At 37.1% G+C, this 17,973-nt stretch overlaps 1 protein-coding gene across 1 annotated transcript in view; it reads left to right on the forward strand.

The window, feature by feature from the left end:
* MYT1L (myelin transcription factor 1 like) overlaps positions 1–17,973 on the forward strand; it is a 301,089-nt gene that overhangs the window by 133,661 nt on the left and 149,455 nt on the right. The window contains exons 9-10 of the mRNA XM_072634320.1: positions 623–730; positions 8,814–9,025. Coding sequence (XP_072490421.1) covers positions 623–730; positions 8,814–9,025 — 320 coding nt within the window. The remainder of the gene's footprint in view (positions 1–622; positions 731–8,813; positions 9,026–17,973) is intronic.

A 17,973-nucleotide genomic window follows, 5' to 3' on the forward strand; every position in this document is an offset into this window, starting at 1 on the left:
GAAGACCACTGAAGAGATCTGGCCAGAAAGGCATACAACAGACTATGACAACAAGCAAAAGAATGGTTTCTAGTACCAGCTGACAGATTTTTACAGTTTCAACTAAGAGCTCCATCTGCTGGTACCAGCTCATTTGTTTCCACACTTGGGAAACTTGGAAATTTGTCCCTGAAGAGCCCCTGTTATGGTCTTATTCCCAAAATTGTTGAGTATCACAGAATAGAATTGGAATTTAAAATTCCAATTTGACTACATCTCATGTTATCTCGATTAGGAAAAAAATTTTGAACAGCTCCAATTCAGACGCATTCAGGTTATCTTTGCTCTCCAATAATATTTACTCATTAAATGTTCACACATGTGAGCAGAAGCAGTCTCATAGATTAGAAACAAAATTAACAGTCTTAACCATTTCACTAACAAATGAGCAAGCAAGAAAAATATAGCCTCCCTCCTTAAGTCAGGATCTGGGGAGAAGAACCATCTGTGACCACCTGGACACTTCTTTCACCTGTTCAGTCAGGCCCCGTGGGGCTGACCGAGGAGAAGGTGGAAGGTAGTAACTGGATTGTGTGTTGTGAAACCGAAACAAAACAATTCAATCCCCTTTCTCTAATTGCAGCCTCTCTGGATGCCCTATTGCTGCAGCGGAAAAACTGGCGAAAGCTCAAGAAAAGCACCAGAGCTGCGATGTGTCAAAATCCAACCAGGCGTCAGATCGAGTTTTAAGGTATTAAATTTCTTCAGTGATAGATGTGGAGCTTAAAACCAGGATTCCCTTAAAATCATTAAAAACCAGTTGCTCTTAAGCACTTAGCTCTCTTAGGTACTTAGGGATCATTTATCAATAAGAAAGGGTTAGTGAGGCAGCTTGGGATAATAGAAAAATCTTTGGTGCTAGAGTCAAAAGAATCAGATTCAAATTCAGGCTCTTTGACGGGATGGGTAACCATGGGCTAGTCCTGTAACAACTCTGAGCCTCAGTTTCTTAAAGTACAGGTCTAACTGACCATGTCACTCCTATGCTCAAAAAATTCCTATTGCCTATTGCCTGTAGGATAAAATACAGAGATTTCTGTTTCATATTTAAAGCCTCTCACAATCTGCCTCCAGTTTACCTTTTCTGGGATTATTAAACATTTCTCCCCTTCATACACTCTCCATTCTGGCCAAACCCACCTACCTGCTGTTCCTCAAATATGACAATCTCCCATTCCCATACCTTTGCACAAGCTGTCCCTTATGTCTAGAGCACACTTCATTTTCACTTCTCCCTCTTAGGAACCCTCACTTACTTCAAACGGAACTTGAGTTCTGCCTCCTTGCATGAGAATTTCCCCTATCCCTTCAGGGGCTGGTGGCACCCCACTGCCCCCCAAAATTATTATACATTTTAATTACTTATGTGTGTAGACATTGTATGCCCTGGAGAATTCATCTCTTTGAGAGAAAGGTCTGTTTAATTTTTGTCTGTCACTAATGCCTACCAAAATACCTATCATTAGACACTAAATGCTTTTTGATTCATTAATTGATCTGGAAAATGGTGATAATAATGCTTCCACTACTAAACAAAGAGAACTGTTGTGAGAAAAGTGATCTCTCAATTACAAATAGATATATAAACAGATATATAAAGTTACATTATTAAAGTTCATGTAATAGAACCGTAAAGGATGACCCTCCTCATGTAAAGGATTGCAGTTTCAGCTCTGTCACTAACAAATTGTGTGATTTTAATCAAGTCCCTTCATTTCTCCAGGCCATGGTTTTCTCATGGGGTCAAATTAGATGATCCTTAAGCATCCCTTCTAGACCATAGTCTATAAATTGCCTAAGATTCTATAAATGTTGGAGGAATGGTTTAAAACATCATTCCCAAATTTTTAAGTATTTTTTATAAAGTTGTTTCTATTCAACCTATGGAAGGTAATGCTTTTGAAACAAAAGTTGATGATGCTAATGCTATTTACCCAGGATGTTTTCATACAAAATGTTTTCCTACTTGCTGGCCATCTCTTTTGACCCCTCAGATTTCCCTGTGAGGTAAACAGAAGATAGGTTTTATTATTACATTTTGACAGCTGAGGTTGCTGTAGCACAGAAATGTAAAGGGCTTCCCTAAGGTCATAAAACAGGTGGCATTGATGAGGTCTCCAGATTTATAACCCACTAGATCCTACATTTACAGAACCCAGGCAAGTGAGACAATTTTCAGTGGGAGTTTGAGCATTTGTCCCCAAGTCTTAAATAAAGCTGCAAAGTGCAACTTAGGTGACATTTGTCTAGTTTCCTGGCATGCTCTCTCCCCTAACCACAGGCACCCAGTAAATTACCCAATAGCTGAGATTTTCATTTTTGTCTTCATATCCTTAGCACATAACACAGTGTCTGGCACATAGTAGGCACTTAATAAATGCATGAGCTGATTTATTAATGTTGTTATATTTCCCTCTGGCTGTCTAAAGACTTCTGCACTATGTACCAATATTAACCTTTTCCTCCATCACAGATTATCTCAGTGCAGGGATTTCGGAGTTAGGTGTGTTAAGAACGAAAGGCATCATTAAAAAAGAAATTCATATTGATGTGTGACCCAACAGACCAACCCTGCCTAGGAAATTTTCCATTTCAAAAAAGATTCTTGATGATGAAAAAAAATCAAAGTTGGTAGAATATGCTTAAGAGAAATTTTTGAGCAGGATTACAGAATCTCATAGTTGGAAGGGAACACAGCAGTCACCTAGATAGCATAGTGGATAGTGTCCTGGGCCTAGAGTAAGAAAAACCTGAAGAGTTCAAATCCAGTCTCAGACACTTACTAGATGTGTGACATTTGGCAAATCATTTAGCCTCAGTTTCCTCACCTACAAAATGGGAATGATAGCACCCACTTTCCAAAGATGTGGTGAAGATCAAATGAGTTAGTATTTGTCAAACACTTGACACAGTAGTATCTTGCACATAGAAGGCACTATAAAAATGTTAGCTACTATTTCTATTATTGTCTACTACAAATTATACCTGTACAAGTCCTGAATCCTCTAAAACATACCTATGCTTGAAGATCTCTGGTGAAAGGGTACCCACTACCTCCTGAGTTAGCCCCTTCAACATTCATGTAGCACTATCTACTGGGTCCCAAAGTAGCACAATTCTCATCCCTTCTCAACATGGCAGCCATGCCTTAAAGTCCTTGAAAGTAGCTCTATCTCTCCTAAATCTCTTCTGCAGCCTTGGCATCTCCAGTTCCTTCAGCACATATTCAAATGGCACAAACTCAAGGTCCTTTATCCTTCTGAGTTACCCTTCTTATAGAGGAGAGTATCCAGTTCATCATTTTCATGCCAAGAACAAAATAAAATACCATAGATGTGGTCCTACCAGCATATAATAGGAGTATCAGCTCCTTAATGTTGGATACTGTGGAATCCAAGGTCAAATTACCTGTCTCAGCTGCCTTATGACACTGCTGACTCATACTAAGCTGAAGGTCTACTGGGACACCCAAATCTTTTTTTTTTTTAATTATGAAGTGCTGTCTGGCCATGATTGCCCTATCTTATACTTGTGAGATTGATTTTTTTAAAACTAAGGTTAAACTTAACAGTAAAGGGAGATTTCACATTTGTCATTACTAAATTTTAACTTCCTAGATGATCTGGTCTATTCTAGTCTGCCAAGATCATAGTATAGTGGTCATAGCAGTATACTAGCTATCCCTCCTTCTTAGAGGCCAGAAACCATCACCACACGATCCCCATAGTCTCCCCTTCCCCCTGCCCTCTACACACACACCCTCACAACATGACCAAAAGCAGTCAGTAAGTTAACATCTATTGTTAACAGTACATACCTAAACATATTCAACCAAACATTTCAGTATTTCTTCTGTCTTACTGAGCCTCAGTTTTCTTATTTGTAAAATAACAGGGTTGGAGTAGATATCTCTAAGGATTCTCCAAGTTCCAAGTCAATAATTTTATGCTTCTAGTATCTGAAAGAGTCCCCTTTGGTAATGTTAAATTGTCAATAATTACATCTTAATTGTTTAATAAATTACTTCTTATTGAATAAAATCCTCTACTGTTAATATAGTTCATATATCTATAACTGCTTTCCTTACAACTCTTTGAGGTAAATAATTCAGGTAATAATAATAACAATAATAGCTAACATATAGCACTTTAAGGTTTGCAAAGCTCTTTATAAATATTTTCATATTGTATCCTCACCATACCTCTGTGAGGTAGATGTTATTATCCTCATTCTTACAGATGAGGAAACTAGGCAAAGAGAGTTTAAATGACTTACCGAGGTTCACATGGCTAATAAGTATTTGAAGCCAGATTTCAAATCAGATTTCCCTGACTCCAAAAGCAGCACCCATTTATATTACAGATGAGGAAACTGAGGTGAAGCAACTGGCCCACAGTCACATACCTTTCACCAGAGGTTGGACCCAAACTCTGGTATTCTGGCTTCAAAACCAGGACTTTCTCCACTGTGCCACGGTCTCTTTTGATGCAGGAGCTAAATGTAACATCCTAATATCTTGAAAACCAGTTTTTTTGTATGTATGGAATAACTGGTGAAAAGTCCTTGCCCAAAAGGAAGCTGAATCAAATACCAATAAAAAGCTTGTAGCCTCTGATCTCATAAATGCGATGGCATTTCTGATGACTGATAAGTGTACACATTCTTCATCCTGACTGGGGGGAAAAGGCCTTTTTTTCATGGTCACACACACACACACACACACACACACACACACACAGAATACTTTCTCTTTTTAGAGGCAGGAAATTCCAGGAAAGCCAGGCAGAGATGGTTCCATGTCCAAGAACAGCAGCTGGCTCTCCAGCAGGCTGTTCTTGTGACTGGGTTAGCAGTTTGGCTTTGGCCTCTGGTACCATCATGTGGTCCCCTGTCCCAGTAGGCAGTATAAGTCAAACTGAACTTCACCTATCCCAAGGATTTTCTCCCTCTCCTATTCCACACAAAAAAACAAAACTATCTGAGGTAAAATTCTATGGACTATAATAAGAAAACCTATATGTGTTTTATCCTAAGAAATCATAAAAATTAAGTGGAGAGTGTCAAATATGCATATTCAAGTCCCTGAAACTGTTCAACTATAGTTTGGAATATGTTTTTTGTTGTTGCTCATTTTGCACTTTCAGCTAAGAGTCGTTTATATGATGACAAATTTAGAGTTGGAAGGGTCCTTAGAAATCATCTAGTTGAACCTCCCTCGTTTTACAGATGAGGAAACGGAGGTCCAGAGAAGTTAAATGATTTTGTCCAAGGTCATACAAGTGGTAAGTGCAGAGTGGGGATTTGAACTCAGGTCCTGTGACTCTAAGTGAAGTGCTCCTTTTATCATACTGCCTCTATATCATTATCCTGCCTCAGCCTCTGAATCTAGCCTAGAACCACTCCTCCATCCCCTTCACAGTTTTTCCACCCTTCTTCTTGCTGCAAATGAAGTCTAATAAGGAGTAGCATGGGATGTGTAGACTCATCATTCTCTCTACCTCCAATCCATCCCCCCTCCGCTGACCTTCCTACAGTATTCCTTTGGTTAAGTCACATGTTCAGAAACCTTAAATAGTGAGTTCCCAGTGCCTGTAGAATAAAGTCCACAGTCTTTTGATTTAGTCTGATGTTCCAAGATATTCAACCATCTTTTCCCAACCTATATTTTCAATCTTATATCACATTATGCTAATATAGCGACGTATGCAACTACCAAAGTTGGACTATTTCTCTTCCTAGATAGACCCATTCTTTTCCATTTATATGCATTTGCAAACACCATTCTCCCCTTTCTATAACTGAATCTCTCTTCAGTTATACACCTGTCAAAATCCTACCCATCCTTTAGGCCAAGTTCAGGTACCACCTCTTCAATAAAGTATGCCTATCTACCCAGCTAAAAGGAAGCCAACTACCATTCCTCGCAAGTACCATGACATTTTATTCATAGCTCATTTAGCAAGAGAGTAAGCTGAAACAGTTTTTCTATAGACATACAAAATTTTTCTCTGCTTTCATTATAAAGACATTAGTGCCTAGCCATTTTCTAATTTCACTCATACTTTCTATGCCATGCTTGCTTTCTCTTCCCCTCTCTAGCCTCAGTTTCCTCAAGTGTAAAATGAGGGTTATAATGGTACCTAACTACCCCATGAGTTTTTGTGGGGATCAAATAAGATAACATATGGAAAATACTTCACAAACTTAAAGCACTATGTGTAAATGCCAGCAATCATTATTGTCACTGAACGAATGAATGTAAAAAGATTAAAGCCCTCTGTGGCCATATGTCCAAAAGAGAAAACTAATGAGCAAATTCATTGACTGGGGTGTTGGTCAACTCTATTTACTTGAATAAAATGTTCTGTCTTTATAATAGACATTAGTGTCTCTTAGTGTCCTCAAATAACTTAAAATAAGTGCTTCAGTGTTTCAAGGACATGTGAGTTGTTTTATAGACACAGTATATAATTGAATTCTAGATTATGTGCCTACTACGCGCAAGACACTATGTTAGATACTGGGATTATAAAGACAAAAAAAGATGAAATCACCCCTGGCTTCAAGAAACTTAAATTCTATCTCTGCATCTTAGTAGAAAGTCTTTGTGAGTGGTTAAAGCAAAAAAAAGAAATCCATCACCTAATGACCAGGTCTCTGGTGACTAGTCTCTTCATATTTAGCTAGGCCAATTCATAAACAACAGACATACCCAGTCTATTACCCATCCGGTCCCAAAGACCTTTCCAGACCTTTCCTGAGCTTGTGCTAGCTAGGCACATCCTTTAAGAAGCTATGGTCACCTCCAGGCCATGATAAGCCTTGGGAGAAGAGACTTAATGGGCATTTACTTTCATAGGTCTTCTAATATTTCACATTTGCATTTTGGGCCTTAATAAGATTTTTATATACTGATATCTATCATCAATAAGAAGGGACTTAAATTGTCAGATAGTTAGCCTTCACAAGAGAATTAGAAATCAAACCTTAATACATGAATTTGTTCATGATTTCTTTCAAGCTAAAACATTTACCATTATGTCATTTTCAACTTTAACATTTTTTCCAGACCTGTAATTTCATCATTCCAACTAAATAAGGAATTCTTGACTCTTTTTGTGTGTTATGGACCCCTTTCCAAGTCCGGTGATAACTACAGATTTCTTCTCAGAAGAATAATTTTAAATGCATAAAATCAAATACATAAGATTATAAAGAAAACCAGTACGTTGAAATAGCCTCACACACACACACACACACACACACACACACACACACACACACACACACACACACACACACACACACACACACATTTTTGGTTTAAGTTCATGGACTCCAAGAACCCTTTATCTAAAACTTGCCGTAGCGTAAGACTTAAAATTGTCTTTTCTAGACTTATGATTTCATCAATGAGAGAATCTCTTAGCATGGAAACTCCTTCCACTAATCAGTCAATCAAGTATTTATTAAGCACCTACTATATGCCAAGCACTTAAGATATGAAAATAATTAAACAGTCCTTGCCCTAAAGGAACTGATATTCTGTCTAAGGAAATTTGCATCCATACATATGCAGAAGGAGTGTGTTCCAGGCACAAAGGAGAACCAGTGCAGAGACACAAAGATAGTGAGTGAAGTGGTAAGGGGCAATAAAAAGGCATTTTTACAGACATTCATAGACATTATTTGTCTATAATTTATTGTCTTTGAAAGTTGTGTAGGACACTTAGAAGTTAAGTGATTTGCCTTTGGTCACAAAGTCAGCCAGTATATTTCAGAGGTAAAAGTGACCTTCTGTCTACTATGCCAGGCTGACTTAATAGTAATACATACTTTTAAAACAAGAAAAACATTTAAAAAATATTTTTCCTCCCTGAAAACTGGATTTTTTTCCCTAAAAAAATAGTGTAAAAAAAGTATAAAAAAATGAAAATACCTATAAATAATTTATACCTTGAGAAAAAGTGAAGAAAAATGTCTTAATTGGCTCCAGAATCCTGTGATAAAAAGTTTGGGGGGGTGGAGGGAGTTGTGAATATAAATGGATGGCACCTGAGTACTTTCAAAGACCAGGCAAATTAAGGGAAATATTGAAACAAATATATTAATATTTCTGACTGCATATTGCCATATCTACACACACACACATATATATCCACTCTTTTCCATCTAGATGATTTTTACTAAGTCTATAATTCATAAGAATATTTATTTCATTTTCTCTTATCTTCTAAGGGAAAAATATTTATTGGTCTACTTGAGATTCAGAGAACTAGATCTATTTCTGATTCCTGCCAAAGCAAATTGACTGACAGAGAAATCTCCTCACCAAGTTTGCTTTTCATATCTTTTCTTCACTCTTACCCAACTTCTTCAAAGGACAGAAAATAAAGAAACAGTGGATGAACTGTAAATACATGTAATAGGAGCTATTTTTGAACTCAGGGCAGGTAGGTGGTGCAGCTTGGAGTTAAGAAGACACCATTTCCTGAGTTCAAATGTGGTCTCAGACATTTACTAGCTGTGAGATTCTGGCAAGTCACAACCCTGCTGGCTTCAGTTTTTCAGATAGGAAATCTATTTGCCACTGAGTAATGTTTAGTCATGACTTGGGAAAACATGCAGTGTTTTTGTCATAAAGCAGAACTGTAAATACAGAGATAGGTGGTGGTCTTTAAAATCGAGTTTGTTAAGATAACCTGCTTTTCATCCAAATTGTGACCAAAACACATGCACAATAACATGAACTTTCCATATCTTTTATATTTCAGGCCAATGTGCTTCGTAAAGCAACTAGAGATCCCTCAATATGGCTACAGAAACAATGTCCCCACAACCACACCTCGCTCCAACTTGGCCAAGGAACTAGAGAAATATTCCAAGACGTCGTTTGAATATAACACTTACGACAATCATACTTATGGCAAGAGAGCCATAGCCCCCAAGGTGCAAACCAGGGATATATCCCCCAAAGGATATGATGGTAGGAGGTGCACACTCTTATACATGAGAGACAAGTTTGCCATTAATAATGTTGTTATTGTATTTATCAGTTGCCTTCAAATAAGGCTCATGTTTGTGGTCATTCAACGCTTGCCAAAGGATTGCCACCACGTTGGCACATGGCACCATGTACTTGAACCCTTCAGAAGTTCACACAGGTATGGGTGAATTGGCCCCACTGGATGCTTAGGAAGAGCAGGGAGGGTTTTCTTCTCTCTACACTTCAGAATGCCATACCTTGGAGCTTGCACAGAGTTAAGGAAAGAATCAGGATGATTATTTCGCCTGGTTTTGGTAAGAGACCTTTGAGTTCAATCTATCAAACCTTTACTTCAAGTAACATATTTAGTTTAGTGTAATGGGGGTCTGGCTCCTGTGTCAATACCAGCAGCTTGTTCAGATGGCTTCTTTTTACATGGTGTACACTGGGAAGAATAGCTTCTGGAAAAATCCTGATAATGTATAAGGGAAATACCTTTGAGACACTGTGAAGCACGCATGAACATTCTGAAACTGGTTCTGGTTGGCCAATTATGTAGTTAGTAGCACTTTTTCCTATTGGCTGCACAGCCAAAACCATCAGTATCTTCAGAAAGGTAGACAGGTGAATAAGAGCCCTGGACTTGGAGTTAGGAAGATATGGGTTCAAATCCCACCTCAGACATTTCCTATCTCTGTGACCTTAGGGCAGGTCAGATAACCTCTCAGTTTGTTTCCTCCCATGTATAGTGGGGATAATAATAGCACCTACCACACAAAGTTGTTGTGAGAATCAAATGAGATGAAATAGGGATAGTGCTTTGAAAGCCCTAAAGCACTTTGTAAATGATAACATTATTGTTATTGCTAATGATTACAATAACTCTGACATCGTTTGCCAAGCCAAACCAGCTATAGAATGCCCATGCACCCTCCACAGTGCCTTCAAGACACTTCCCTTACATGACATAACAATTCTCCTTGATCTCCCCAGCATCTTCCACATAAAAAGACACCCTCTGAACAAACTGATGGGGTCTGGGCATGCGCCAGACTCCCATGATACTAGCAACATCCCAAGATATGTAGAATCAACAGAAACCATAGTAACGAGACAGATAATATGGGGACAGTGATAAGGCACACTTTGGAGCCACAGCAGTCACACCTACTGTGTTCTCAGCTTCTTTGAAAACCCAACTGTTCCATCCAGTGTCTTTCCAAAAACTCAAGAATCATATGCTTGCTTTCTGGAAAGGAGGGGAAAAGCAGGATATAATGTATCTGCTATCTCAGGATAGAACTGTCTCACGATAGAACTGTTTCATTTGTTTCTTTCCTGTTTCCTCCTTCTCAGAGAAATTGAATATGATGGTAGGTGAAAATAAAAAAGAAATTATAATATGATAACACAATACAATTAAGCAGCAAACAAAATCCACAGGCTTCATGAGAAAATAGGTATTTCTCCAATCCGTATTTTGAATCCATTGATAAAAACTTCCAAAATTTTTTATATTAGGCCAACTTATTATCAATTTGGTAAATAGTTGTCTTAAAGGGGTAGATTAATTAAAGGCCTATTTTTTTCTAAACACATTCTCCCATAGATTACTACATGAACCATTTGTTTGATAACAACCATTTGTTGATAAGTTTTGATAAAGTATGATTTGAGGTATAAAAGTCTTTGCTTACTCAAAAATCTTCTCCATGTTCTAGAACAGAGGGGAGGAGAGAGAAACTATTTTAAAGTCTGTCCACTATTTGAAAAATATTTAATTAAAGGTCCCATATACTGAAGTTTTAAGCAGAATAAATTCTTAGGGAATGAGTTCTAAGAAATTGAATTTAAACAAAAATACATCTGAAATCCATTTTAATTGTTGTTAATGACTCCAAAATGAATTAGACCATTTTCTTACTTTTCTTTGCCCATCATTCTGAACATCAATTCTCAGTTCATAAAACTATAGTTTTTATAGACAATGACGGTTTTAGGAGATTAGCTTGAATGTGTATTAGCTCCAAGAAATACCTAAGAGCTGGTTCTCTGAATAAATTACTGATTATGAGATGTATTGCTAGGATTTGTCCTTTTCCCCAAAAGTAGAGGATCTACATAAGACTGCACATAGCTGAGAAGTCTGGTTAATTGAGTTTCACTGATTTTTAACTTTGAGTAACCTTTCTATTTTACCTTAGGTGATCTTTTTTTCCATTTTAAGACAAATTTCTTGCAACCATGGCTAGATTGTACCTTTATAATTAGACAAGGGAAATCTGGGTCAATTTATAGTCAATGAAAAAAATGAAGATAAAAGTAACTTTTTCACAACATATGTTACTATGCTCAAATCATTACTATCCCACTCAATTCAGAGTCTCATGACATGGCAGAGTATCTACTGTCAGAAAGACATGCAGAACATGGACCTCAGTCAGTCAACAAGTCTTTATTGGTCATTTTAAAAGTTAGTTCCACTGTCCTTGACAAGTACTTGGGGGTGTATATATTAAAAAATAAATACGTTTTCCATCATTTATCAGGAATAACATAAATTGAACCTACATTTCCATCATTTATCAGGAATAACATAAATTGAACCTACATTTTGAAAGGGGTAAGAAAAGCACTGGAAGAGAGTCTTTATTAAGGATTAAATTGCGTGACCCAGGATAGTTGGTTGGATTTAAGATTAACTACTACTGGATATTGTTTTTAAAATTTAATCAGTTTCTAGGGAGCTACCTCATTCTCCTAAAATGGCCTTCCCTGAATTCTTAATTTAATGAGACAATAAATGGACATCTTGCACATCATAGGAATTTAATAAGTATTTGTTGAATTAAAGTGAATAAATGCTATCATAGGGTTTAGAACTGGAAGGAGCCTTAGTGATCACCTATTTCAATCTTCTCATTTTTTCAAATGAGAAACTCAAAGCCTAGAGGTGGAATGGGATGCTCAGGTTCACAAAGATAGTGAATGGTGGAGCTAGGATTTGAATTTGGGCCTTCTATCTTCAAATTCAGTGATTTTTCCACTATATTGAATGTAATGGATTTTGTGTCTTTTTAAAAAGAATGGCAAAATAAGGTATTTAAAAGGAGTAATAGGAATTAAGCAACTAAAGACAGTGGTGATGAGAATAAATATTCTCATAAAAAATAACATCATGCCCTTTACAATGCTAGTTTCAGGTGTGGCATGAAGACCTATGCTATAGGTACAGGCCAACAAGATTACATCAGGTTTGTAATATAAATGGATATATTTGGAAAGGACATGATTTAATCCTTGGTGTATCCAAATCTACATAACTGGAAGAAATGTTAAAGGTTCTACCATACCCAAAGTTGTATGATGTATCACTCTATCCCCCATCCTTAATCATCAGTTTCTCTTTATCCCCTGGCTCCTTCCTTATTATTTACACACATGCCTAGATCTTTCTCATCCTTAAAAGTCTTAACTTGATTGCAACATCTCAAGCTACTGTTCCATTTCTCCTCCCTTTCATAGCCAAACCAGAGTGGGGGGAAAGGAGGGAGGCAAAAGGACTTACCTATGTATTTCCTTGACTCTATTTTTTCACCTTGTCTTCACTTCTCAGCCTTGCAGCAATCTGTGATCTAACCTCATCATTAAGCCAAAAGTTCTCTCTACTAGGTTATTAACAAACTACTAATTGTCAGATCTGATAGGTTTTTTTTTTCTTTTTCCTTCTTTACCTTCTGCTCCATTTGATACTTATGACTAAACCTCCTTCTAGAAACTTTTCTTTACCTGTGTTTTCATGACATTACTCACTCCTGATTTTCCTATTACCTGTAAAAAACTTCTCCTTTTCAGTGTCCAATGAAGGATCAACCTTGCCTATCACTTACATATAGCAGTAACTGTCTTCTCTGTGTATACACTCTCAATAATCTCCTTAAGTTTACCTCTAGGTAGAAACCACCAACATCTATATATTCAGCCCCAGTTTCTCTCCTGAATTCTAGATTCGTATGACCAATTTCCCATTAGATATCTCCTACTAAAAAATGACATATCCAAAAGAGAATATACTATTTCTTCCTTCCCCCAAAAAACAAACTATCCCTCTTTTTCCTAACTTCTCTATTTCTGTTAAGGGCACACCACTAATCATTCTAGTTATACAGGCTGCTTAAGTCTTGTAACCTTCACTTCTATTCACCTTTCTCTCTGGCTGTCTATGACTTCTATTTCACCCATTCAGCTTCAGTTCTTTCATGTCTACAGAATCACAAAATCACAAAGTTAGAAAGAACCTCGGAGGTCATTTGGTTCAATTCTAGTTATACAAGAATTTCCTCCAAAAAATCAACAAGTGATTATCCAGCTTCCACTTAAAGGCCACTGGTGAGGGGATCCCTCTACCTGACCATTTAGTTAATTCCTACTTGTAATATAACTATCATGGTTAAAGTTTTCCTTATGTACAAACTTAAATCTGCCTCTCTGCAACTTCTCTCCACTGATCTTAGTTCTCCTGTCTAGGGCTAAACCCTTTTGATAGTACCTTCTGGAAATTTCCAGGAAACAAATTCGCACTCATTGTCCCTGAGTGTATAGACTCAATTTTCTTCCTTTTTTTTTTTTTTTTTTCACTTTTGGGTGGAAAGGAGGCAGGGTATTGCTTGTTTGCTTGTCTTCAGACATACAATACTTTCTCAATTCTCCATGGGCTTTCAAAGATTGCTGGCAATGGCTCAGTAATCTCATCCACTAATTCTTTCAATATCCCAGAATAGAGTTTGTCTGAAACTAGCAACTCATAAGAATAAGACGCATCTTTACCAAATTATATCATTATCCCTCTATCTACCTGTATCTCCTAGATATGAGTCTCCTTGCTAAACCTACTCACTTTTCCTACTACACTCTGGATATTGACAATAATAATGATAGCTATCATATGTATAGTATGTTAAGATTTCTAAAGGATCATACATTATCTCATTGATAGTCTATGTAAATAAACATAATTCTGTCTCATCTCCTATGAGACTTCATTTTTCATTCTCTAATATTACTAATAGCTCCCTTTTCAGAGATCCTATCCCTTTTTCCTTAAAACAAATTATAAGATCATAGATATAAAGCCAGAAAGGATCTTAGAGATCTTCAAGCCCATGGCTCTAATTTACAAATAAGGAAACTGAAACCCAGAAAGGTCTCATAGGTAGCAAATTATAAAACCAAGATTCTAACTCAGGACCTTTGACTGATTCTAAATCCAAGGTTGTTTTGTTCTGATATCCCCTTGTTGCCATTCATTGTTCTGCCAAAGTCCAAAAACAGAAGGGTTGCTTACTATCTTCCTTTCCCTTCTCATTCATTTCTTAAACTCCTTCAATCTAGCTTCTTCCCCAACACCATAAAAAAATTACTCTCTTGAAAGTACCTAACAACCTCTGCCTTATCAAACCAAAATGGCCTTTTCTCAGTCATAAGATCGTATAACCACAAGATTATAGATCTAGAGCTAGAAGTCACCTTATCTAATTCCCTAATTTTACAGAACAGAAAACTGAGACCCAAAGAGGTTAAGATGGCATAAAGTCATGCAAGTTGTGAGTATCAGATCTAGGATTCAAACTCAGCTCTCATCACTGCAAGTTTGGCATTACAAATTCAGATGTTTTCTACTGTACCAAGATGCCTTGATCTCTACCTATTCCTTAAAAGACTAAGCTTTCTTGACTTCCATGGCAATCTACTTCCTAGAGTCTGTTCTTACTTCTTTACTTTTCCTTCTCTATACCCTTTGCTTCTTCTCTGTCTTCTTCTTATCCTTTGACTCTCTGTAATGCCAAGACCATGTCCTCAATTTTCTGGCCATTTCCACACTTAAACACTCAATAAGTTCATCTACCCTCACCTTAGCTCTATTTTCATATTTTATATCCCTCTCGGCTATCACACTAGCCTCTTAAACTCAACTTTTCCAAAACCATATTCATCAACATCTATTCCTACACTGATTTCCTATATTTTCCACTTATGTGAACATTATATAATTGTGAACATTTATGTGAATTATGTAAACATTTATAATTTGCTACCTATGAGACCTTTCTGGGTTTCAGTTTCCTTATTATTTTCATTTTCCTGACCTTCCCAGCTCAAAACCTGAAGGCAAAACATCTAGGCCAATCATTTAACCTCTCTGGACCTCAGTTGCCCCATCTGTAAGAGAAAGGGTTTGACTCATTGACTTTTAAGTTAACTGTGGATCTAGATTCTTGAACTCTGCTGTGAAAGAGCAATGGACTTAGATTCACAAAATTCAAAGTGAGATCCTCCCTGTGCCACTTATTTACCTCCTTGACCTAAGACAAGTCACTTAACCACACAAGGTTTCAGTTTCCTCATCTATAAAATCTATAAAATAAAAGAATTAAACTGGATGATTTCTGAAATTCTTTGAAGCTAGGATCCTGTTGTCTTTGACCTCTTCCTTTTCTTCATCTTCCACATCTATGAGTCTGCATAACTTTGAAATTCACCTCTTTTTCTGTTCCCAACATCATCACCTTAGTTACAATACTTCTTTGCTCACTCCTAGATTCTTATAATTCCCTTATAGCTGGTCTTTCTGCTTCCAGTTTCCCTATGATCCATGCTGCACCTACTGCTCTGATGAATCTTCCTATAACACTGCTTTCCTAAGGTCAGATTCCTTGTTATACTTCCTAATCCATCTATATACATCCACATGTACCACTTGAGCCTTCCTACCTTACTGATTTTACCCATTCTTTTTCCCTTACCTAGCATTTTCTCTCCCCGTTACTGCCTACTATTTTATCTGTCTTTCAAATTCTAGCCCAAATGGCACCTCCCCTGAGGAGTTTCTCTGAAAGTTCTAAACCATGTTCACTTGTTCCTCCTCTTAACTTATTATGCAATAATTATGCAATAATTATCTGCAACTGGTTTCCTAATAATTATTATCTCATTATTATTATCTCATTCCTTTGTCTATAATGTAAAATTTATTAATTTATTGTACTTTGTCTCAGTTAATTGCTTCATATGTTTATGTCTAGTCTCCCATACTAGATAGACTGTAAGCTCCTTGAGGGTAGGGTCTCAGTCTTCTACTGTATCGCATAATGCATAGTGCAATACTGAACACATCAGAGGTACTCTAGAAACATTTTGTGATTAGTTCACTTTAGTAGGTCATATAAATGGATGCATCTATATTCCATAGGTAATTTGTGGGGAAAATTCCTTTCAAAAAAGTCTTGTCTTCCATGGAGAATTTCACTTCACAATTGTAGTTTGCTTGGAAAGTTTGCTTCAATAACAGAATCCTATTTCAAATGATCAGATTCAGTAGAGCCACTTAACATGTGTGAAGACCTGAGATAACCTACATGGATCATTTGATCATAGTTTGTAGCTAAAAGGGATCCTAGAGATCATCTGGTCTAATCTTCTCTGAGAAAACTGAGTGTTTCGCACATACTAGTTGTGTGACTCTGAGCAAGGCACATATCTCTCAGGCAGAACTTGAACCCAGGTCTTCTTATGTCTAAGATAAGCATCTTAATAATTATACCCATGGATCATGGGGCCTCCTCCCAAAGCTGTGTACTCACATGGATTAAGAGTCATCTTAGGGTAGTCTGAAGAGTTAAGTTTTTCTCTCACTTTAGCCTGTTGAATCCACCTTGGAAGAAAACTCTGGGGAAACACTAAAACAAAACTTAGGTATGTTTATATCTAAGGTTTCCCCAAAATGTGGGTATTGGGTCCTTTCCATGTTCAAAAGAAACAGAAATCAGGCAGCTAGGCAGCAGAGCAGAGAGAGTATTGTGCTTGGAGTCAGAAAGACCCCTGTTCAAATGCAGCTTCAGACACCAGCTTGCCTGATGCTGGGTTAAGTCTTTATCTGTAAAGTGTGTACAGTAATAGCAGCTGCCTCCCAGAACTGTTTTGAGGATAAAATGAAAAAATATTTGTAAATTGCTTTGCTAACCTTACAGAGCTTTATTATTATTATTATTATTATTTGTTATTATTGTTATTTCCTCTGCCATGGAAAATTTATCAGATATAAAAGAACTCAGAAGCACACATGAAGAAATACAGAAACAAAACATCTCAAATAACCTATTATACTCATTATACACTCCAGGAAGGTAAAGACAACTTCATGGGATTATTGAACAGCTATTTTCATTCACATTCACCTCAGAACTACGTTGGAGAAATTCTGGGTCTAAAGCAAATTAGAGTAGCCTGCCTAACAGAATTTTAATACATTCTAGTTCTTTATTCTCTTTTTCTTATTTTCATACAGATTTGTACTTGTAAGAACATAGTAATGCATTTTTTTCAGGAACTTAGTATATAGTACGCATCAGAAGGAAGGATATCTTTAGCATCCTAGGACCATGGACTTAGAACTAGGAGAAAAATTAAAAGAGATTGGAGTCATTAACATAAGCCAACAAGGCTCTTGCAGATGTTAGAAACTAGTGAAAATACTTCAGGTTCAACAATTATTAACTTTTGTACACAGCTAGCCATGAGGAACAACGTGGCTAGCTGTGTCATAGCTAGCACAGTCCCTGGTATCAGGATGCACTGGACTCAAGCCCTGCCATTCTTGCATTCCAGCAGTGTGACCTTAAGCTAGACACTTAAACCCCCAGCACTTCTGATCTTTACTTGTTGGAGGGAGTTTCCATATCATTAAAAACACGCCTAGACCCAAATTAAAAACACACAACTAGCATACCTAACTGCTCAGACATTTTCCTCCATTAGGTTGTTGTTCCTTCTTGGCCATTAGTTGAGGAATAAGTATATTTGAGAGCAGAGTGTTCTCCAAATAATTTCTTTTCTGGTACAATGCATTGTTATGGCTATTAAAAGCAATAGGAAACTGTTAAAGGCTTGGT

The sequence above is a fragment of the Notamacropus eugenii genome, chromosome 1 (assembly GCF_028372415.1).
Source record: "Notamacropus eugenii isolate mMacEug1 chromosome 1, mMacEug1.pri_v2, whole genome shotgun sequence".
NCBI classification, from domain to species: domain Eukaryota; kingdom Metazoa; phylum Chordata; class Mammalia; order Diprotodontia; family Macropodidae; genus Notamacropus; species Notamacropus eugenii.